General features: G+C 40.1%; 1 protein-coding gene across 1 annotated transcript; it reads left to right on the top strand.

Annotated features, from left to right (window-relative positions):
- The first annotated feature begins 10,032 nt into the window (after positions 1-10,032).
- On the top strand, positions 10,033-10,927 carry LOC104106901 (uncharacterized). Its single transcript, XM_009615560.1, has 2 exons — positions 10,033-10,378; positions 10,506-10,927. The coding sequence occupies exons 1-2, from the start codon at positions 10,033-10,035 to the stop codon at positions 10,925-10,927; spliced, it is 768 nt and encodes a 255-aa protein (XP_009613855.1).
- Positions 10,928-25,954: the final 15,027 nt, after the last annotated feature.

Genomic DNA, 25,954 nt, shown 5'->3' on the forward strand with positions numbered 1-25,954 from the left:
GTTTTACTGAAACTTTGGGTCAAATGTAACTGCAATTTTCTCCCAATATACTTAGAGTTATGGGGTGTTCCACCCATCAAATTAAAGATATATGAGTTTATTTTCCAACGCATTAAACCGTTTGTCAATACGACATTGGAGTAGAAAGATATGGGCATTTGTGCGATACTGCGCAAGCTGCTAGGTGACAAGTAGGTGTGTCACCTACTTGCTTAAATGAGAGCCCCAAAAAATGGGCCATTTCGGGTCGTCCAAAGAGGCCTTTTAAGGGCCTATTTTCTTCATATATTAGACTTAAAATAGAGCATAATAACCAGACATAAGCTCTGCAAAGAATCCTCCTAAAAATTTCCCACAAACCCTAATTGATTTTCTCTCTCTTTCAAGTTCCAATTGGAGGTAAAACCTAGAGTTTGAAGAACCAAGATAAGAGCTGAGTTATCCAACAAATAAGGTGAGTTTAATGCTCTCTTTCATCCAATTTTTCTTCTGTAAATTCATGGTAAGTCGTTCTATACTGGTAAGAACTCACGGGACGGTGATCGGAAGCCGTGAGTTCGAGTTATTCACTTGTAGCGCACTGTTTTGTGGACTATTTTGTGTTGCTGTTGGGCTGCGTATTTTACTTCTATTTTGTGGAGTTTTGGAGGAGGAAGTGGGTTTATAAACACCATATAAATGTAGGGTGGTTGGCTGGTCGTTCGTCATAACATTTTTGGGTCGTTTGATACTACTACGGTGGTCATTTTGTGTACGAAGAGATTGGGGTGTGTTGGGCTGTTTTGTAGTATTTGATGGTGTATATAGGGCTGGAAAATGATGTATATATGTTGTTATTGTTCTGTTCTTGTATTGTTGGTGTTATCTTGAATTTGGAGGAAGTAAGGATTATAGGGGAGATGCTGCCCGTTTTAATACAAAATAGGTTTGTCGTTCGTTGTGCGATAGTTGTACCTTTCATAACTTAACGATAGTATTATTATCATTCTTGTAGATTAAGGTGCGAAGAGGTGAGTTCAACTTGGTGATTGGAAAGATTGTGATAAGGTATGTTAAGGCTAAGCCTTCCTTCATTTTGGCATGATCTCATAGCTACATGTGTTAGTAATGAGACAAAAAGAGAAGTTCATATTCATGAATTTATTCACACTATTCTAGTCTCATAAGTTACAATATTATTCCTTATCGAGACTCTATATTCAATTTTAGTATTGTCTTCTTCCAGTCAAGAGAGCAGCAAGCCTATATATACAGTATTACAGTATTTTCATTACCATCGAGCTATAATCGATGGGCAGGCCCCTATTGGGCAACCTCTGATCAGATGGAAAGTTATATACCGAGCCTACTGTGGCCGAGCGCCTATGAGCGAGCCCAGCATGGTCGAGATACATAGCCTAGTATGGCCGAGCGCCTATGAGCGAGCCTACTATAGCAGAGCAGTTATATATACCGAGCCTTATAAGGCCGTACAATTATTTTACTTACTATATTGAAGGAGTTGAGTCAGTATCAGCAGGTAAGTATATCTCCAGATCATCTTTGACTCCCAGTTACTTCCAGTTATTATATTATCAGTTCAGTTTCGATTTTCAGTTATGTTATTGCCTTACATACTCGGTACATTATTTCGTACTGACGTCCCTTTTTCGGGGACGCTGCATTTCATGCATGCAGGTTCAGATAGACAGACGAGTAGATCTCCTCAGTAGGTATTTTCCGAGTTCAGCCTGATCGGTAAGCTCCACATCTTTCGGAGTTGCCAGGTCTAGAGTTTTGTGTACATCTTATGTATATCTACATATATGTTATGGGTAGGTCGGGGCCCTGTTCCGATCATAGTACATCTATCAGTAGAGGCTTGTAGACATATCCTGTTGGTTAGTACAGTATGTTGGGTTTGTAGGCCTAGTATGTATAATTTGGTGGTTTGTCAGCTGTAGTAGCTATGACGGCCTTTTCGGCCTAGCTTTATATTGATGTTTAGTTAGCGCTAGTTTCCATTCAGTTTTATATTTTGCTTCGCAAATTGTCTTGCAAGGTGGCCCCATGGCCAAAGTATGACATTATGTGTTCAGAGTCCCTTAGTCGCAATTTGGTACGCCAGGTTAGGTGAGGCACCGGGTGCTTGTCTCGCTCCTAGGTTCGGGGCGTGACAAACTTGGTATCAGAGCAGTTCTATCCTAGGGAGTCTACAAGCCGTGTCTAGTAGAGTCTTGTTTATAGATATGTTGTGCACCACATTATATAAGCAGGGAACTACAGGGCATTTAGGAGTTGGTTACCCTTCTTTGAAATCTAAATCGTGCTACAGAACTGAGTTATAGGAAATTTGAATTAAACTTATGTGTTGGTGTTTGCATGCACAGATGACGGTGACTAGGAAGACTACGGCTAGCCAAAGGAGAGATACAGCAGTAGGTGAGGGGACCAGCAGGGTACCCCCAGTAGATGGGGCCCAGTCTGAGGCTCAAGGTGAGACCCCTACTCAGTCATTACCGGCTCCTCCACCAACTACGGAGATTCCTAGGGAAACCGCACATCCAGTTCCCCCTCCACTTCCATCAGATCAGGACTTGAGGAGTGCGGTGCATTTGTTGACACAGTTGGTAGCTACCCAGCAACAGGCTAGGGCATCAGCTAGTGCAGGAACTTCTGAGGGGTCTGGGAGTTCAAGGGTCCGAGAGTTTATTGCTTTGAGTCCCCCAGAGTTCACGGGGACAGATCAGAGGAGGACCCACAGGATTTCATAGATCAGCTTCACAGGATCTTTTGTGTTATGCATGCCACGGAGAAAGAGGCAGTTGAGCTAGCAGCTTTTCGACTCCGAGATATAGCCATCCTTTGGTACGAGGGATGGGAGAGGTCCAGGGGACGTGATGCACCTCCAGCTATTTGGGAGAATTTTTCAGATGCCTTCCTTGACCAGTACTTACCACGGGAGATCCGACAGGCTCGAGTCGATCAGTTTCTAGCCCTCAAGCAGGGTAATATGAGTGTTCGAGAGTATAGTCTCCGTTTTGACTCATTGGCCAGATATGCACCATCCATAGTTGCTACTATGCGGGACAGGATTCACAAGTTTATAGCAGGGTTAGCCCCAGAGTTAACCGAGGCATGTGCCACCGCTGCATTGCAGGATAGTATGGATATCTCCCGGATTCAGGCATTCGCCCAGAATATAGAAAGGGGTAGGCGTCGGCAGCAGGGTATAGAGAGGGCTGAGCAAGGGCAACGTAAGAGGATGAGATTTCCCAGGTCTCAGGAGAAATATCAGGGTAGTTATAGGACCCAGTACTTCGGACGGCTACCTAGGCCTCCGCCACCTCAATTACAGGGTTACAGGTATGACCGCTATACTCAGTCAGGACCAGGTGAGAGCTCACGGGCGTCGGGTTTGCAGCGACAATGAGGTTCTGCGCAGACATGGTCATTTCCTCCGCGGTGTGACATCTGTGGTAGAGGACACTTGGGTCAATGCCGAGCAGGTTCTGATGCTTGTTATACATGTGGGCGTCCGGGGCATATGATGCGAGATTGCCCAAATAGAGATTCTGGGGGAATGGCACAACCAGCGAGTTCAGCAACAGGATCGTCTATGTCCGTGCATCCTTCAAGGCGTGAGTCTCAGTCTTCGGCTGGTAGAGGTCGAGGCAGAGGTAGAGGTTCCAGTTCAAGTGGTAATCAGAACCGTATCTATGCTTTAGCGGGTCGACAGGACCAGGAGTCTTCACCAGACGTTGTGACAGGTATATTAACCATTTGCTCTCACGATGCTTATGCTTTGATAGACCCAGGATCTACTTTATCGTATATTACCCCATTTGTCGCGAGGAAGTTTGGTATAGTGCCTGAAATACTAAGTGATCCTTTTGCGGTATCTACACCGGTCGGAGAATCGATTATTGCTAGACGGGTTTACCGAGGTTGTACGGTGACAATTTGTAGTCGTCAGACCTCAGCTGACCTAGTTGAGCTAGAGATGATGGATTTTGATGCTATCATGGGCATGGACTGGTTGGCAGCTTGCTATGCCACAGTTGATTGCCGAGCAAAGGCAGCCAGATTTCATTTTCCGGGTGAGCCAGTCCTTGAATGGGTAGGTAATACACCAACACCCAGAGGTAGGTTTATTTCCTATCTGAAGGCGAGGAAAATGATCGCAAAAGGGTGCATTTATCATATTGTGCGAGTTAGAGATGCAGATGCTGAGATACCTACACTTCAGTCTATTCCCGTAGTCAAAGAGTATGCAGATGTGTTTCCAGATGAGCTTCCAGGTATTCCTCCAGAGCGAGAGATTGATTTTAGCATCGATTTGCTTCCAGGAACTCAACCAATATCCGTCCCTCCGTATAGAATGGCACCTAGCGAATTGAAGGAGTTGAAGGAGCAGTTAAAAGATTTGCTGGAGAAAGGTTACATCAGGCCCAGTACCTCACCTTGGGGTGCACCAGTACTATTTGTGCGGAAGAAAGACGGCTCGCTGAGGATGTGTATCGATTATAGGCAGCTGAACAAGGTAACTATTAAGAATAAGTATCCACTTCCAAGGATCGATGACTTGTTTGATCAGTTGCAGGGGGCTAGATGCTTTTCAAAGATAGATTTGAGGTCGGGGTACCACCAGGTCAGAGTTCGGGAAAAAGATATTCCGAAGACAGCCTTCAGGACCCGATATGGCCACTTCGAGTTCCTTGTCATGTCCTTCGGGTTGACTAATGCACCCGCTGTATTTATGGACTTGATGAATAGCCTATTCCGACCATTTTTAGATCTGTTCGTGATAGTATTTATTGATGATATTCTGGTTTATTCCCGTTCAGAGGATGAGCATGCGGACCACCTGCGAGCGATACTCCAAACCCTCCGTGATCATAAGTTGTATGCTAAGTTTTCTAAATGTGAGTTCTGGTTGAAGTCTGTAGCATTCTTGGGGCATATTGTATCAGATGAAGGGATAAAGGTGGACACTCAGAAGATTGAGGCCGTGAAATCTTGGCCTAGACCTACCACTCCGACAGAGGTTCGTAGCTTTCTAGGCTTAGCAGGATACTATCGGAGGTTCGTAGAGGGTTTTTCTTCCCTTTCGGCACCATTGACGAAGTTGACACAGAAAGAAACTAAGTTTCAATGGACAGAGGCTTGTGAGCGGAGTTTCCAAGAGCTTAAGAACAGGTTGACCTCAGCTCCAGTTCTAACACTTCCAGAGGGTCTAGAGGGTTATGCCGTGTATTGTGATGCATCAGGTGTCGGGTTAGGATGTGTCCTGATGCAACATGGGAAGGTAATTGCGTATGCTTCAAGGCAGTTGAGGAAGAATGAGAGGAATTACCCGACCCACGACCTCGAGTTAGCTGTGGTTGTCCATGCACTTAAGATATGGCGGCATTATTTATATGGTGTTCATGTTGATGTATATACTGATCATAAAAGCCTACAATATATCTTCAAGCAGAAAGAGTTGAATTTGCGACAGAGGCGATGGCTTGAGTTATTGAAAGATTATGATGTTAACATTCTCTACCATCCAGGGAAAGCTAATGTTGTAGCAGATGCCTTAAGTCGCCGATCTATGGGTAGCTTAGCACATGTAGAGCCCAAGAAAAGACAATTAGCTAGAGAGATTCATCAATTGTCTTCGTTGGGGGTTCGGTTAGTAGATTCTGAGGATGGTGGAGTTGTACTCCAAAACACTACAAAATCATCCCTCATAGCGGAAGTCAAGGAAAGGCAGTACGAGGACCCAGAGTTGGTCGAGCTGAGAGAGCGAGTTCCGCAGCAGAAGAAGCCACTGTTAGAGCTAAAGGGAGATGGGGTTCTCAGATATAGGGGTCGTTTGTGTGTTCCAGATGTAGCAGGGCTACGAGACAGGATTATGTCAGAGGCACATTATTCATGGTATTCCATCCATCCTGGGTCGACGAAGATGTATCATGACATTAAGGATGTGTACTGGTGGAATGATATGAAGAAGAACATTGCTGAGTTTGTCGCCCAATGTACTAGTTGCCAGCAAGTGAAGATAGAGCACCAGAAGCCTGGAGGGCTAATGCAGACTATAGAGATCCCGACATGGAAATGGGAGGCGATAAACATGGACTTTATCACGGGTTTACCTCGTTCTAATCGTAAGTTCGATTCCATATGGGTGATAGTCGATAGGCTCACGAAATCAGCTCACTTCCTACCGGTCAGATCTACATATACAGCAGAAGATTATGCAAAGTTATATATTAAGGAGATAGTGCGGCTACACGGAGTACCAGTTTCTATTATATCTGACCGTGGAGCTCAGTTTACAGCACATTTTTGGAGGTCATTTCAGAGAGGTCTAGGGACTCAGGTGAATCTCAGCACAGCTTTTCATCCACAGACTAATGGACAAGCCGAGCACACAATTCAGACGCTCGAGGATATGTTACGAGTATGTGTGTTGGATTTTAAAAGAAGTTGGGATGAACATCTACCTCTTGTCGAGTTTGCATATAATAACAGTTACCACTCCAGTATTCAGATGGCTCCGTATGAGGCTTTGTATGGGCGTAAGTGCAGATCTCCTATAGGGTGGTTTGATGTTGGGGAATCTGGGTTATATGGGCCAGACCTGGTTCAACAGGCCATAGAGAAAGTAAAGCTTATCCGGGAGTGACTGTTGACAGCTCAGAGTCGTCAGAAGTCATATTCTGACGTGCGGTGACGAGACTTAGAGTTCAGGATTAATGACTGGGTATTCTTAAAGGTATCACCTATGAAGGGCGTGATGAGGTTTGGCAAGAAAGGCAAGCTTAGCCCACGGTATATTGGGCCTTATAGGATCATTCGGAGAGTAGGCCAAGTAGCTTATGAGTTAGAGTTGCCCTCAGAATTGGAGTCTGTCCATCCGGTTTTTCACGTATTTATGCTACGGAAGTGCATTGGCGATCCTACCCGAGTGGTGCCCATGGATGATGTACAGATTACAGAGTACTTGTCATACGAGGAAATTCCAGTTGCCATCCTAGACCGACAAATCCGCAATCTACGAAATAAGGAGGTAGCTTCCGTAAAGGTTTTATGGAGGAGCAAGAATATAGAAGAGATGACGTGGGAATCGGAGGAAGAAATGAAGTCTAAATACCCCCACCTATTTCAAACTGAAGATATGGCTCGAGATGGGATGCTACAACACAGCTCTATTCAGGCTAGCAGGTCAGCAGGTAAGCTTTTATTTTTCACTTTTAGTATTTATGATTTACGGTTGGTGAGGCAAAGTGTTGCTATTTATAAACATTGGCCATGTGTGGCATGCATAGTATGTTTTCTGGCTACGTACAGGTTGGTTTTAACCTAGTGTACGAAGGATACTCTGGCAAAAGTTTCCAAAGTCTCTAAGAGTAAACAATCGAGGACGAATGTTTCCAAGGGGGGAATGATGTTACACCCTATATTTTCGTACATAAAAATGCATCGTAAGCAAAATAATGTAGGACCAAAAATGAGATAATATTTAAAAGTATATAAATTAATTTAATCATGTTACCTCTGAGGTTACAAATATTGAAGATCATGAACAACAAGTACAAAGAGGGTTGGACGTTTCAGAAGCTAAAGCAATTGAAGAAAATAATGTTTCGTCGAAAGTCGACAAGTTGGGAATGTTATAACATATACCTTTGGGGTGAGACTAGGGTGCTTAACATGATAAGGAGATTATGTTATGATTTATATTAGTCGTATGACATCCGTGTGTTATGTTTTGAAGTCAAGCGAGTTGTGGAACAAAAGTCGATGAAAGTCATCACAAGTTACATTCATAAGTTTTACTGAAACTTTGGGTCAAATGTAACTGCAATTTTCTCCCAATATACTTAGAGTTATGGGGTGTTCCACCCATCAAATTAAAGATCTATGAGTCTATTTTCCAACGCATTAAACCATTTGTCAATACGACATCGGAGTAGAGAGATATGTGCATTTTTGCGATACTGCGCAAGCTGCTAGGTGACAAGTAGGTGTGTCACCTACTTGCTTAAATGAAAGCCCAAAAATGGGCCATTTCGGGTCGTCCAAAGAGGCCTTTTAAGGGCCTATTTTCTTCATATATTAGACTTAAAATAGAGCATAATAACCAGACATAAGCTCTGCAAAGAATCCTCCCAAAAATTTCCCACAAACCCTAATTGATTTTCTCTCCCTTTCAAGTTCCAATTGGAGGTAAAACCTAGAGTTTGAAGAACCAAGATAAGAGCTGAGTTATCCAACAAATAAGGTGAGTTTACTGCTCTCTTTCATCCAATTTTTCTTCTGTAAATTCATGGTAAGTCGTTCTATACTTGTAAGAACTCACGGGACGGTGATCGGAAGCCGTGAGTTCGAGTTATTCACTTGTAGCGGACTGTTTTGTGGACTGTTTTGTGTTGCTGTTGGGCTGCGTGTTTTACTACTATTTTGTGGAGTTTTGGAGGAGGAAGGGGGTTTATAAACACCATATAAATGTAGGGTGGTTGGCTGGTCGTTCGTCATAACATTTTCGGGTCGTTTGACACTACTACGGTGGTCGTTTTGTGTACGAAGAGATTGGGGTGTGTTGGGCTGTTTTGTAGTATTTGATGGTGTATATAGGGCTGGAAAATGATGTATATATGTTGTTATTGTTCTGTTCTTGTATTGTTGGTGTTATCTTGAATTTGGAGGAAGTAAGGATTATAGGGGAGATGCTGCCCGTTTTAATACAAAATAGGTTTGTCGTTCGTTGTGCGATAGTTGTACCTTTCGTAACTTAACGATAGTATTATTATCATTCTTGTAGATTAAGGTGCGAAGAGGTGAGTTCAACTTGGTGATTGGAAATATTGTGATAAGGTATGTTAAGGCTAAGCCTTCCTTCATTTTGGCATGATCTCGTAGCTACATGTGTTAGTAATGAGACAAAAAGAGAAGTTCATATTCATGAATTTATTCACACTATTCTAGTCTCATAAGTTACAATATTATTCCTTATCGAGACTCTATATTCAATTTTAGTATTGTCTTCTTCCAGTCAAGAGAGCAGTAAGCCTATATATACAGTATTATAGTATTTTCATTACCATCGAGCTATAATCGATGGGCAGGCCCCTATTGGGCAACCTCTGATCAGATGGAAAGTTATATACCGAGCCTACTGTGGCCGAGCGCCTATGAGCGAGCCCAGCATGGTCGAGATACATAGCCTAGTATGGCCGAGCGCCTATGAGCGAGCCTACTATGGCAGAGCAGTTATATATACCGAGCCTTATAAGGCCGTACAATTATTTTACTTACTATATTGAAGGAGTTGAGTCAGTATCAGCAGGTAAGTATATCTCCAGATCATCTTTGACTCCCAGTTACTTCCAGTTATTATATTATCAGTTCAGTTTCGATTTTCAGTTATGTTATTGCCTTACATACTCGGTACATTATTTCGTACTGACGTCCCTTTTCCGGGGATGCTGCATTTCATGCATGCAGGTTCAGATAGACAGACGAGTAGATCTCCTCAGTAGGTGTTTCCCGAGTTCAGCCTGATCGGTAAGCTCCACATCTTTCGGAGTTGCCAGGTCTAGAGTTTTATGTACATCTTATGTATATCTGTATATATGTTATGGGTAGGTCGGGGCCCTGTTCCGATCATAGTACATCTATCAGTAGAGGCTTGTAGACATATCCTGTTGGTTAGTGCAGTATGTTGGGTTTGTAGGCCTGGTATGTATATTTGATGGTTTGTCAGCTGTAGTAGCTATGACGGCCTTGTCGGCCTAGCTTTATATTGATGTTTAGTTAGCGCTAGTTTCCATTCAGTTTTATATTTTGCTTCGCAAATTGTCTTGCAAGGTGGCCCCATGGCCAAAGTATGACATTATATGTTCAGAGTCCCTTAGTCGTAATTTGGTACGCCAGGTTAGGTGAGGCACCGGGTGCTTGTCTCGCTCCTAAGTTCGGGGTGTGACAAATGAGAAACGTCAAGCAACCAGTAGGTTGACTGGGGGAATGATTAGGTCCAAGTTTACTAATCATAAGAGGAAATACATGCCAAAGGATATAATTGATTATGTGAAGTCGGGCTTCGGTGTCGGTGTTAGTTACATGTTGGCGTGGCGCGCTATAGAAAAGACAGTGTATTTCCTGAGGGGTGAACCAGCTGATTCATACAATAAATTACCAGGGTACTTATATACACTGGATATAACTTATCCTGGTTCTCATATTAGAATGGAAAAATTTTCTAAAAATGAGTTCATGTATTTGAATATATCGTTGGATGCTTTTATAAAGGGATTTGATTACTACCGACCCATCATCGTTGTGGATGGCAGCCACCTAAAATCAGCATACACAGGGACATTCGATTCGGCTAGCACGTTGGATGGTGTAGGTTAGTCAATTAAAAAATATATATACAAGTTAGATTAACACAGAAAATGCTAATTTAATTATTTAATACATCTGTAATGATATTTTTTGTCTGTATGCAATTGTATTTATATGACATATTCCAATAGCATATGGTGTAGTTGATTCAGAGAATGATGCCGCTTGGTTGTGGTTCTTTGAGCAATTTAAGGTAGCTTATGGCGAACGGGAAAAGCTGTGCATTATTTCAGATAGGAATGAAAGCATCATCAGATCTATATCCAGAGTGTATCCTACCGTACCCCTTTTTGCTTGTATATGGCATCTATACAACAATGTATACAAGAAGTTAAAAAAGAGTCATGAGAAGTTAAGCGAGGTATACTTTTCAATGGCAAAAGCATACACCCAAGATGAATTTGATAGTCTAATGGAAAAGGTAGATATTCGGGTGAAAGATTACTTGGAATTAGTTGGATACGATAAGTGGGCTAGGTTGTATGCACCTGTTAATCAAGGATGGTCTATAACATCAAATATTACTGAGTCAATCAATTCGGCACTTGTATAAGCAAGAGAATTGCCAATATATGACTTCCTAGAAGAAGTTAGGAAGATGTTTGAAAGTTGGAATTGAATCAATCGAAAAGAAGCCTCACACACACACAATGCTTGGGAAAAGATATCAAGAGATTCTTACATTGAATGAGGTAATGTCTACACATATGACTGCAAGTTTTTTTATAGTTTGCTATAATTACTTGCATTCACAAAATTAAGATATATGAATACACCATGTACTTATGTCATATACAACTTGTAATATTAACCTACTACCTGCATATATCTTAATAAACCTACTGCTTGTATTCAGTTGTATTTAATTGTTGTATTCAGTGTGTTTCAATATTTGGTTTTCACGGTCGCATTCATTATATTCAATGTTTCAATTATAATGTATTCACTATTTTGAATTCAGTATATTCAAATGTATTTGTATTAATAGTATTTATACATGTTATTACTACTGTATTTAGTATATTTCATTGGTTGTATTTATTGTACTTCTATTTGTATTCGGAGTATTTTACTATATTTCATTGTATTTCAAAAAATAAATGTATTCACTGTTTATATTCTATTTACTTCAGTATTTGTATTCAATGTATTTCAAATGTTTATATCATGTATTCATGTATATTGTATGTACTCCATGTATTCATGACAGATACATGTTTTGTACAAATGTCCAAAACTAATATTTCTTCGTTTAATGTAGGTTGTACCATCGATTGAATACTTGCACATGGTGAATGATGAAAGAAGGCATTATACCATTTGCCTCCAAAAGAAAAATTGTAGTTGTGGAAGGTTCCAAGTTGATGTGTTACCATGCCCACATGTTTGGGCTGTCTTAAAAAGCAAGTTTCTAATACCGGATGATTATTGCTCGGACTATTACAAATCAAAGTCTGTTGTAATAACATACGAGGTGCCCGTGTATCCTCTCCCTGATCGAACTGAATGGAATATACCAGCACATATATCAGAGAAAGTTATCTTACCACCCATATGGAAGAGACCTCCTGGAAGGCCAAAGAAGAAGCGTGATAAGTCATTAAGTGAATTGCTTTAGAAGAAGAGTCAACATTCATGTAGTATATGTGGGCAGGGTGGACATAATAAGCGTACTTGTAGAAATGCCCCACGTAGGAATTAGTTGATGTTCTGATTTTAATTCTGTCACGACCCCAATATCCCTCCGTAAAATATCGTGATGGCACCTAGTCTTAGAGACTAGGTAAGCCTAATACTTACTGAATTAAAGGCAAACTCAAGCAACAACTATTAAATATGAAACATAAACTTATCAATACAAGCCAACAATCCCAAAACCGGTAATATAAGTTATAAGCTCTAACGGATTTACTAGAAAAATCTCTAAATACAATTATTTCGGAATAGGAATTGTCACGACCCAAAATCCAACTAGTCGTGATGGAACCTAACCCAACCCGCTAGGTAAGCCAGTTAATCACTAACCAATTCTAATAATAATTAATAAAGTAATTAAGTAAAGAAATTATCTGAATCTAAGAATAGAGTTTCTAAGAATAGAGTTTACAAAGTTGAAATGAAATAAATACATCGTCTGTTTGAAAAAGTACATAAACAGAATTTTTATAGATCTAAGGCTACCACGAATAAGAGGCAGCTTCAACCGGGACGCAAGTACATTTTCAAATCCAACTCCCATCAAACACAGCAAGATCAGCAGCCAACATCTGCACGCAAGGTGCAGAAGTGTAGTATGAGTACAACCAACCCCATGTACTCAATAAGTAACAAACCTAACCTTAGGGTGAAAGTAGTGACGAGCTAACAAAAAGGGGTCGGGTCCAACACCAATATTCCACAACAGCATAGTACAAGTGATAAACGAGTATCTCAGAAATAAAAGGCTCAGTTCGTTCACAGTTCCAGAAAAATAGGCATTTCTTTTCAAGTATCTCAGTGAAAACCCAAATCTTTTACCGAAAAAAGCTAAAATACGAGTAAGTTAAAAAAATGTGATTTTTCCCAAATATCCTTTCAACAATAAATAAGATGTTCCATTTTCCTTTCAGATAGAAAGTGTAAGATGCCCCTCTATGCCCATATGTAAAAAATGTATGAGAAGTCATAAATGACGTGATACTATACAGCATGAGGAAAAATACAGCTCTATGCCTATATGTCAAGTGTGCATGCCAAATGCGATGCAAATCAGTGATAAAGATCATATGCATACTCTAAGAGTATCAATTCACTTCGTCCTCCCAGTCACTCAGCACTAGGCACTCGCACTCAGTTGGTACCTGCGCACACTGGGGGTGTGCAGATCCCGGAGGGGCTCCTACAGCCCAAGCGCTATAATCCGCACGGACAACTCACGTGCTACAATATCAATATCTGGAATCGCACGGACAACTCACGTGTTATAGTAATCCAATCTGACCCGCTGCGGCGTGCAGCCCGATCCTAAAATCATCCTCACAACCAGGCCCTCGGCCTCACTCAGTCATCAATCTCTCCAGTCTCTCGGGCTCACAATGTCATGATACTAGCCCAAAAACAATGATATGATGCATCAATAAATAACAACAGAGACTGAGATATGATATACATGTGAATGCGTATGACTGAGTATGTAATGCAATGAAAGTAGATTACTCAACAATAGAAATTACCTCAGTGGGTCCCAACAAGATAAGCATGTAGCCTAGACATGGTTTCTAACATAATCACAACTCAATAACTCTAGTACGTAGAGATTTCATGATTTCAAACAAGTTCAGGTAACTACACAGTACCACAGAAATAACGGAAATCACAGTTCACACAATGCACGCCCGTCACCTAGCATGTGCGTCACCTCAAAATCAAACACATAACACGTATATTCAGGGTTCATACCCTCAGCTCCATAATTATAAAAGTTACTTACCTCGAACAAGCCAATGCCAATGCCGAGCAAGCCAAGTGATGCGTCAAATATGTCATCCCGCGCGTTCCGACCTTCGAACGGCTCGAAACTAACCAAAAAAACTCAAGTACATCAAACAATGCTAAAGGAACCAATCCTGATCGAAAAAGATCAAACCTTGAATCCAAAACCCAAAATCGGCCAAAAGCCCAACCCGGGCTCGCACCTTAGAAGCCGACAAAATTTACAAAATCCAACAACCCATTCAATTACGAGTCCAACCATACTAGTTTCACTCAAATCTGACTCCAATTCAATGTTCAAAACTCAAACATTCACATTATGAAACTTTAGGCCAAAACCCCCAATTTCCTCTTTAAAATTCACAATCCAATTACCAAAAACAAAGGTAGATTCAAGAAATATAACCAAAACCGAGGAGAGAACACTTACCCCAACCCTTGTGATGAAAATTTATCCAAGAATTGCCTCAATCCGAGCTCCATAGCTCCCAAAATGTAAAAATGGCTGAAACCCTCGAAAAAGAGTACTTTATACTTATGCCCAGGCATCCTCTTACGCGAACGCGGGAAGTCCATCGCGTTCGCGATGAACAAAAGAACACTGCCACCTAAAGCACTACGCATTCGCGAAACACCCCACGCGAACGCGATGACCACTGAAGCAAAGCTTCGCGAACGCGACTCACCTTTTGCGATCGCGTTGAAGAATTCTCCAACTCCCAGCTGCCAAACCTCAACACCACGCGAACGCGATCCCCCACACGCGAATACGATGAAGACTTGCCCCAATTCTACGCGAACGCGTACCAATATTTGCGAACGCAATGAAGAAATGCCACTGCCATCAAAATACGCTACGTGTTCGCGATACATGCCACGTGAACGCGATGAAGGACTGAGACACCAGAAACCAGCAGAACACAGCAGTGAAAACATGAAGGAAAATGATCCAAAATCAATCTGAAACATGCCCGAGCACCAACAAGTCCCATAACATAACACGGACCTACTCGAGGCCTCAAAACACACGTAACAGCATCGAAACGATGAATCACACCTCAACTCGAAATCAATGAACTTTGAAACATCAAACTTCCACAACTGATGCCGAAACCTATCAAATCACGTACGATTGACCTCACATTTTGCACACAAGTCACATTCGACATTACGGACCTGCTCCAACTTTTGGAATCGGAATCCGACCCCGATATCAAAAAGTCCACTCCCGGTCAAACTTTCCAAAATTTCAATTTTCGCCATTTCGAGCCAAATTCAACCACGGACCTCCAAATAAAAATCCGGATGCGCTTCTAAGTCCAAAATCACCCAACGGAGCTAACAGGACCATCAAAATTCCAATCCGAGGTCAAATGCTAAAAAGTCAAACTTGGTCAATTCTCCAAATTAAAGCTTCAATATTGATATTCATTCTTCCAATTCGATTTCGAATAACCTGAAGATCAAAATCGAAGATTCATATAAGTCATAAGGCATCATACGGAGCTACTCATGCCCGTAAACTACCGGTTGGGTCGTTACAGGAATAAACAGTACAAAGTAAAATTTCAGAAGGTGACTCAGAGGCCTGCTGTCACGACCTAAAATCCAACTAGCCATGATGGCACCTAACCTCACCTGCTAGGTAAGCCAAATAACAACAACCCAATTTTTAAAGATATTCAAGTGACTCTAATACACTCTCCAAGGACTGGTAGTACAAATCATGAGCTTCTAAGATTACAATTTACAAAGCGTGTGTGAAAAAACAAATATATGTCATATGTCTGAAGTATACATGAACAGATTAAAAATTCTAAAGCTACCATGAACAAGAGGCAACAATGACTGGAACACAGGTACATCTTCAAATCCATCTCTCGCTGTACACAACCACATCAGCATCAAAAAATCTACACGCAAGGTGCAGAAGTGTAGTATGAGTACAACCGACCTCATGTACTCAATAAGTAACAAGACTAACCTTTGGGCTGAAAGTAGTGACGAGCTCAATAGGTACAGTCTAGTATAAAAAGAATAACAGTACAAAAATGTAAGCATGCTTTCAAGTTCAACAGTTAAACTCAGTACAAGTAAAATAGATCGATTCTGAATGATATGAGAAATATGACATCTCTATATCTACACGCCAATATACATGTTGTATGTGATGCACCTCAGTGGAAACCTCGTGTATTCAAAATCTCAAAATACTCAATCACTAAGTATTGTATAAGGCCAATCCAGCCTAGGGGAAGATCCATCCCCAAATATAAATGATTCGGACAAGATCCATGTCCAAGGAAGATCCATCCCTCAATATAAATGATTCGTGCAAGATCCATGCCCAGGGGAAGATCCATCACCAAATATAAATGGTTCGGACAAGATCCATGTCTAGGGAAGATCCATCCCTTAATATAAATGATTCGGGCAAGATCCATGCCCAGGGGAAGATCCATCCTCAAATATAAATGATTCGGACAAGATCCATGTCTAGGGAAGACCCATCCCTCAATATAAAATCAATCGCGCTCACTGTGGGGAGTGCAGACTCCGGAGAGGCTCCTTCAGCCCAAGCGCTATAATAGCCATATCCAGGCATAAATAAATAAAACATGTTGCGGCGTACAGCCCGATCCCATAAATATCACTCAAAATCTTCAGTCTCTCGGGCTCTCAATGACATGAAAATCAACTCGACATAATGATATGATGTATCAATGAATGACAACAGAGACTAAGATATGATATGCAAATGATAGATGTGACTGACTACAAAATTACAATTCAAACAAGTAATTCAATAGCAATAAGACCTATGTGGATCCCAAAATATCGGCACGTAGCCTAAACATGATCTTTAACATGAATCTCAACTCAATTTCCTCTAACACTTGGAGAATATGTGGATAATGACATGATTATTTGATTATGCAACTCCACGGAATCAATTAAGTCACAATTTCTATGGTGCACACCCACACGCCCGTCACCTAGCATGTGCGTCACCTCCATACAATTCACATAATATGTAATTCGGGGATTTATACCCTCAGAACTAAGTTTAGAAGTATTATTTACCTCAAACCGTGTAATGCTTTATTCCAATATGCCTTTGCCTCGTGAATCGGCCTCCGTACGCCTCGAATCTAGTCATAATTAATTCAATACAGTCAACACAATTTATAGGAATTAATTCCATATGAAAATACTAATTTTTCAACAAAATTCGAAATTACACTCAAAAATCACCAGTGGGTCCATGTATCAAAACCCGACAAAAGTTACAAAATATGAATGCCCATTCAACCACGACTCCAACCATACCAAATTCTGACATCAACTCGACTTCCAAATCTTAAATCTTACTTTCAAATCCCTAGGCCCAATTCTCGAATTACAACTCAAAAACACGTAATATAGTCAGAATACTCAATGATAATTCAATATTATTGACTAACAATGATCACAAGGGACTTACCTCAAATTTTCCCGTGAATTCTCGTTCAAAAATCGCCCCAACTCGTGTTCTTTCACCCAAAAAATGTTGAAATGAGCTAAAAAAAATAAAGCTGCTCAATAAAAACACTAATTTGGTCACTAAAAGTCTATTTTCCGTCACTAAAAGTCCATTTCCCGTCACTAAAGATCCGCACCAGAACTTGCTTGCACCAGGAATTTATTTTTTCACTAAAAAGGCTCTAACTCCATCATACGGACTCGGAATTCGACGATTCTTGTTCCTATGAGTCACAAATAATAATATGAACCTAGTCGTTCAATTGAAACTCAATTTGGAGCCATTTGCTCAATGCGATACCAATTTCGCTCATTAAACAATTAACTCATATTTCGCGCTAAAAATCAACTACGACTTGTTGAAATTAGACCAAACATTTCAGATCATTCCTATAATTTATTATCGAACTTTCGGAAGTCTCGAAATCGAATTTCGATATCTAGAACTAAAAATGGACCTTTGGATCATTACATGCTATGCTCAACAGACTAGACTCTTCCAAAAACTCTTTCCAGACAGCATGTAGTGTATCCACCATAACGTTTTGTACCTAACTCCAATTGCCAAATGGTTTACATTTACGAAACCTAGATACAAAGAGCTACAACTTTTATTTTTTAATCATTGCCAAATTCCTTAAAAATTACTAGATATAAGCTTCTAAATTTAGTTATGTGCAGCAGAAATTTCTGCGATGCACACTGCTAGGCAAAACAACTACAGTACCATGCTTCAGTTAGTCGATCATAACTTTCTTTACAAATGTCCAAATGATGAATGGATTATATTTCTGGAAACTAAAATCAAAGGGCTACAACTTCAAATTTTAGATCATCTCCAAATTCTCTACAGATTAGGAGATATAAGCTTCCAAAGTCAGCTTTGTGCAATAGAAATTTCTGCGATGCACACTGCTGTAGCCAAAAACCAGCAGTGAAAAATGGCCTAGAAATGGTCTGAAACTACTCTGAAACTCATCGAACCCCTCGGGACCCCGTCTGAACATACCAACAAGTCTCAAAACATATTACGGACTTAGTCGAGGCCTCAAATCACATCAAACAATACCGAAACAACGAATCGCACTTCAATTCAATCTTAATGAAAACTAACGAATTCCAAATTCTACATTCGATGCTGAAACCTATCAAATCAAGTCCGATTGAATTCAAATTTTGCACACAAGTCTTAAATTACATAACGGACCTATTCCAGTTTCCAGAATTGGATTATGACCCCGATATCAAAAAGTCAACTCCCCGGTCAAACTTCCAAACCTTTCATTTCCCGCTTTCGCCATTTCAAGCCAAAATCAATTACGGACTTCCAAATAAATATCTGGACACACTCCCACGTCCAATTTCACCATACAGAGCTATTGGAACCAACAAAACTCTATTCCGGAGTCATTTACACAAAAGTCAAATTTCGGTCAACTCTTTTTATTTAAGCTTCTAAACAAGGATTATTCTTTCAATTTAATCTCGAATCATCTGAAAACCAAAGCCGACAATTCACACAAGTCACAATACACATTACAAAGTTGCTCAAGACTTCAAATTATTGAAAGGAGCATAAATGGTCAAAATGACAAGTCGGGTCGTTACACATGCAAATGCGACAACAGGTATACCTTGAGTTTCCACAGCAACACCCGATCAACTAGATAATGATCAACAAACTCCAAGGTACCTGGATCTGCACAAAATGTGCAGAAAGCATAGCATGAGTACACTACGGTAGTACCCAATAAGTATCAAGACTAACCTCGGCGAAGTAGTGATGAGGGACAATTATGACATATACCAGACTTAATAACCTGTACAAGTATGAATGTGAAACTAACAGGGAGCAATGTCATTATAAAACTAAACATTGTAGAAGTAACAAAACATTAATCATAATAGGAAACTAGAGACAACAATTAGCAACAAGTAATGAGCAGGTAACACGCCGTAGAGTAAGCTGAACACAATTTAAGTTCGTTGAAACCAAATAAAGGAAAACAAGTAACAACTCAGTAAGAACAACCGCTTTGACACAAGATTTATTTAAGAATTTCCCCGAGGTACCAAACCTCAAAATCACGGGTCCCAAATAACTTGGCATCTTATGCCCGCATTACAAATTTCAACCGCATGGACAACTCACATGCCAATACCATTAATACCTCATATCCGCGCAGACAACTCACGTGCTAAGGGAGTGACAATATCTCATATCCGCACGGACAACTCACGTGCCAGCAATAACAATAACTCATAACAGCACAGACAACTCACATGTCAATAGTGTAGCTCTCACTCAGAAGGCAAGTATATCAGAATATATATAAATGATCAATAGACATCAGGGTTCCTCTTCTCAAATCGATATGGGTGATTAATTACGTGTATGCTTGTACAAGTGTTCTATCACAACTCGAGTCAACATGTAAGAGTAGAAACAATGAATGGCATATAATAAACAATCACCACAAAATGTACAATGAATAACTCACACAAGGTAGGCATCCACTACACAAATATTATTAATAACAATGCCCCCATGCCATCACAAGTCATCACAAATCATCCCCGACATAGCCCACCTTGTCTCGCCACATGCACAACAATAAAGTAAATGCACGCCTTGTCTCGCCACATGCGCATAATAATATTCCCACCTTGTCTTGCCACATGCGCAAGCTCACATATATAACCCACTTTGTCACACCGCATGTGCAAATATCAATAATAACAATAGCATGGACAACTCACATGCGAACACTTTGACAATCCTCTCAACAATACCACGTGTTCCAAAAACATAACAACAAAATATAATGACTTTCACCATATATGTCTATATTCCATAACATTTTCTCAAAACAATTCCAATACCACACCACGCATAGCCCTTGGCTCAACAACACTGATTACAACAAAAACAACAATAATAACACGAGAGTATGGCAAGTAAATCAACACCAGAATTATAGAACAAAGAGAAACGTAAGAACGCGCTCATAATGAAAGGCACAACAAATAATAATAGTTTCAAACAATAATAACTCAACAAGGGAAGTGATAATGTATAACGACGATATCTAATAAGAGTAACTCAATAATTGAAGAGATGACATGTAACAAATGTTTCCAAATAAGCATAAGTCAATAATGGAAGGAATGACAAAAACTTCAACTAAGGTTAAGCAATTACTGAAAGAGACAGCATGGCAATAAAAGAGGTAACAACTTCAATTAATGAACATGAGAGTTTATTTAGAAAATGGAGGATTTAACATGATAAGACAACTTCACTTTTAATGAATATAAGAACCTAAGAGTCTAACACAGTCAAATTTCCACAAATAAGCCCAAGTACGTACTCGTCACCTCGCGGCACGATTTTCACATTACATAAATTGCACAAACGACTCAAATCCTAAGGGCTAGTTCCCCCACACAAAATTAGGCAAGATACTTACCTCGACGAAGCTAAACCGATACTCAAAAATGCCCTTCTCGTGTGAAACAACCTCCGGACGGCTCAAATCTAACCAAAATCATTTCATAACATCAATGAAACTCATAAGTAACAATTTCGGATAATAAAACTTCACTTTTTATGTAAAACAAAAAATTCAACCCTAAGGTAGCACCTCGGAACCAGACAAAAATTCACAAAATTCGAATACTCATTCTGATACGAGTCCAACCATACCAAAATTACTAAATTTCGATCACAACTCGGTCCTCAAATCCTCAATTTAAGGACTAGGAAGTTTCTACAATTTTCTTCATTTTCCAACCCAAATGACTAATTAAATCATCAAATCAATGATATATTCATGTATATTAACCAAAACCGAGTTAGAAACACTTACCCCAATTCATGTGGTGAAAATCGCCTCAAAATTCGTCTCAATCCGAACTTCATAGTTCAAAATATGCTAAAATACCCAAAACCTTCGAAATAAAGTACTTAAAGGTATGTTCCAGGGGTACCCTTCACAATCGCGATTACAAAAAATATCCAAGACAGTTTTACTTTATGCGATCGCGGCAATTGCCCCGTGATTGCGATGAACAAACTTCTATTAACTCTCTCCAAACTCTTCCAGACAACCTGTAGTTTATCAGCCATGCCTTTTTGTAAAAAACTCCAAATGACAAATATTTTGATTTTTTGAAAACTAGACATAAAGGGCTACAACTTTAATTTTTGGATCATCTCCAAATTCATTATAGATTACAAGATATAAGCTTCCAAAGTCGGGTCAATGACAGCAGAACTTTCCTCTATGAGATCGCGAAAAGCCTTCCACGATCGCGATTCACATGACCATTTTCTCCATTTTACTCTTCACGATCGTTACCAATACTACACGATTGCAATGCACAAAACTGTAGCCAAAAACTAGCAACTAAAAATGGCCTAAAAATGGTCTGAAACCACCCCGAAACTCACCCGAGCCCCTCGGGGCCCTGCCCTAACATACTAACAAGTCCCATAACATAACGCGGACCTGCTCGAGTCCTCAATTCACATCAAATAACATTAAAACTACGAATCGCACCTCGAATTGTACTTTATGAACTTATGAACTTTTAACTTCCACGACTCATATCGAATTATATCAAATCAACCTGAAATGACGTCAAATTTTGCATGCAAGTCCCAAATGACATAACGGAGCTATTTCAACTCCCAGAATCACAATCTGAACCTGATATCACCAAAGGTAACTCCTGGTCAAACCTCTTTACCTTCCAAACCTTCAACTTTTTCAACTTTTGCCAAAATACATCAAATCAACCTACGAACCTACAAATTCAAATCCAGACATATGCCTAAGTCCAAAATCACCATACAAAGCTATTGGAATCATCAAAACACCATTCTGGAGTCGTCTATACAAAAGTCAAACTCCGGTCAACTCTTTTCACTTAAACTTCTAAAACAAGAATTGTTCTTCCAAATCAATCCCTAATCATACGAAAACCGAATTCGGCCACACACACAAGTCATAATACATGATACAAAGATGCTCGAGACCTTTAACCACTGAACAAAATGCTAATTCTCAAAACTATCGGTACCGTAGAAAGCACCCCAAGGTTATAAATTATTGTTGGTTATTGGTGTTGGACTCCGGCCTTTGTTCCAGCTTGTCACTACTTTCAACCTAAGGTTAGGTTTGTTACTTATTGAGTAAATGGGGTCGATTGTACTCGTACTACACTTCTACACCTTGCGTGTAGATGTTGGATGTTGATGTTGCTGTGTACGGCGGGAGCTGGATCTGAAGTTGTACCTGTGTTTCGGTTATAACTGCCTCTTCATCTTGGTATCTTTAGAATTTTAATCTGTTCATATATATTTAAAATAGATGATGTACTTTATTTCATACCAGCTTTGTAAATTCTAACTCTTAGAAACTCATGACTTGTACTACCAGTCCTTGGGATTTTGTACAAAAACTCAATTATTTCATCATTATTGTCTCATCAAATTTCATTGGAATTGATTTAGTTGTTAATCGGCTTATCTAGCGGGTTGGTTTAGGTGCCATCACGACTAGTTATATTTTGGGTAGTGACAAGTTAGTATCAGAGCTCTAGGTTCATAGGTTCTACGAGTTATGAGCAAGTGTCTAGTACAGTCTTGCAGATCGATATGATGACGTCCATACCTATCTTCAAGAGGCCACAGGGCATTTAGGATAAACTTCCCATCTTTCTTTCTTTATCGTGCGACATTGATTTATCTTGAAGCGTAACTTTTTGAATTCCGTCCGCGCATTAGAATGTGCATGTGAGCGCTCGGTATCAGTTGTATATCGATGACTTATGATTCCATGGATGTGGTGCAAAATGTGATTTTTGTATGATGTTGATGGGCAAGTCTAGAGGACTTGATGTCGGGTTTTGACTATAGCTTGAGCAAGGGGATTTCAGTTGTGTAAGCATGTGCTTTTGGACTTATATATAAGGTAGTGTCCCTATAAGAGGAATTTATGGCTCAATGAGTGGCTGGATGGCTGTATGATGAGTATGATTTGACGGTGGAATGTGTTCGGTTGGTTTGAATGTGACAAGAAGAATTTTCTTGAGATGTGAAAAGGACTATTAGGTGCTTGATTTCTGTCTTGATGTGACGTATAGTCTCGAGTTATGAGAGTGTTGAAAGATTTTTCATGTTGTTTAATTGTGAACGAAGTAGATTTTCATTTCTTGTTGATGAGTTCAGACTCGGGAAGATTAAGTAATTGCCTAGTAGTTTTGGCTGTGAAAGGGTATAGAGAGATGTCAGTTTAAGGCTAAGTAGGTGGGTTATAACCTGGGAGGTAATCTACTAATGTGTGATCCTTATGATGGTGTATGGAGGCTTCCTTTTCTACCAGAAGGTATAAGTGTTGCGATTTGAGTTTGGATTGGTTGAGAAAGTTGATCTGACCGTCACGAGGATGAATGCAAGATTTGCATATGATTTGAGATATTAGATGGTTTGTGTTACACGATCTTATGAAGGATTTAGTTGAATCTCATTGCGATATTATGGTAGTAATGGGGTATGGTTATTGTAAGTTATCAGATGTTTTATTTCATGGCTTTGAGCCAAGTGGGGGAGTCTGGTATCGACTATTTGATTGCATGGTTACGTGTTGTATTGGTTTCGGTCTGATGCATACTTGTGGATCGGTTATGACTTGCAGAAGCTGGTTTTGAGGATGACTTAAGCAAGGAAATTTTTGGATGCATGATCTATTACACTTTATGGGTATGTGGGAATGATTGAGTTGTTAATCATAAAAGATGTAGTGTGCATGGAGTAGAATTCACTCGGTTGCTTAAATATGTGGGTTACTTCTATGGGTGTTGTCGTGCTAATGGGGCACAGGTCGTTCGGCCTGTTTGGGCGGTGAAATTGAGATTTGAGCAGAGAGGAGGACTCTCGAGAAGGCTCTAATGGATTCAGGATTTACATGTGGCAATTGAGAATTTTTCGGACTTGTATATGGATAATATATGGGATTTTCATCGGATGGTGTCGGGACTCACTGTGTTTCTATATCACTATGGCTTCTACATTTTAGTATTGGGAAGGTGAAAGAAATGGCTTTAGATTCACATAAGGTCTCTTCAGAGTGGGTGTCTCAATTGTGGTGCTTTGGAGTTCTTAAGAGGGAATTCAGCGGCTTATGGGCCTTAGGGCGGTGTGGTTTTATGCTAGTATCTCGTGGGGTGAGTTTTGGTTAAGGATCATGGTGTTCTGGAAAGGAGAAGTGTCAACTTGAGGGTAATTGGGAAGGAACTCAGAGAAATAGGATAGCTTGGTAGTAGGTTGGATCAGCACGATAATGGATATGATAGGTTCTTTGGGAGATTATGATGTGGTGAGTCTCTATAGGTGTTTTACAGCAATAATCTTGGGTTTGGTGACCTGCATGGCTTGGTTGAGTTAGAGATATTCAGTTCTGATGGCTTGGTTATGTGCAAACGGGTTTCGAAGAGTTCTTGATGGTTTTTACCATGATTTGAGATGGATATTTCCTACCGGCGTGAAAAGCATGTTGTGTATTGTAATTTTCTATTGGATGGGAACAAATGGAAGGTTTTTTACTAATCGGGTATGTATTCTTCTGGTGACTCAGAGTTGATTATGAGATTCTCGTACTTTTTATATGATGACATGATAGATGCAGTGTGTTGTGTGGGATTGATATTTGCATGTGCAAGGTCACGCTTCAGTTTTAAAGGAAAGGTCATAAATTCTTAGACAACATGGACGGTTTCAGATGACTAGATGAATGTTATTACTACTTGGTATTGCCTAAGAAGGGTGCGTATTTCAGAAGGTGCACTGTGTTCTGGCTTACAGATGCTTCATGGGTATTGCGGTACTGGCATGGTTGATCGACTGCTGATATTCAGATTTTTCTATGCGGTGTGGAAGAATTATAGAAGTATTTCTCATGGGAATGATTATGTATGATGGATGTGTTAGTCATTCTAGTATTGGGGTTGAGATCAGCTATGGTGATTCATGTGTTGTATGAATTTAGAGACTGGGAGTTCTTAGAAGCAGATTGTTTCATAGTTGTGGACCGTGAAGATGTGGTCAAAGCTAGCCAGATGATAGTATGCATTATGGTTAGGTCATTGTGGACTTTTGGAGGATTATTTATCTATTTATGGATGATCAGAGTTGATTTGGGGCCCATTGGTAGGCCCAATAAGGATGTGTATTCTACACCGAGTTGTATTTGTTGACTCAACGCCGTTATTGCTGAAAGGTGTGTCATTCGATTAGAGTTGAGCTTGTTCCTGTTATGATATGTGCTATGTGTTACTCTTCTATGCTACGGGGGGTTGTGATTTATTGGTTATATGCACAAATGGTGTGGTTCTGTTTGGGTCCTGTAGCGAAATTTGAGCGAAATAGTTATTGGGGTGTTGAATGGTTGATTGCCTTGGTTATGGTCTTTTCGGGCTGTGGTATATGGTGTTATTTTCTTATCCATGGTTATGGTCATGAACTTGTGTACTTGGTGTCGAATTGCTTATGGTTGTTGATTTTGAACATTAGGGCTCGAGGTAT

The sequence above is a fragment of the Nicotiana tomentosiformis genome, chromosome 12 (assembly GCF_000390325.3).
Source record: "Nicotiana tomentosiformis chromosome 12, ASM39032v3, whole genome shotgun sequence".
Taxonomy (NCBI): domain Eukaryota; kingdom Viridiplantae; phylum Streptophyta; class Magnoliopsida; order Solanales; family Solanaceae; genus Nicotiana; species Nicotiana tomentosiformis.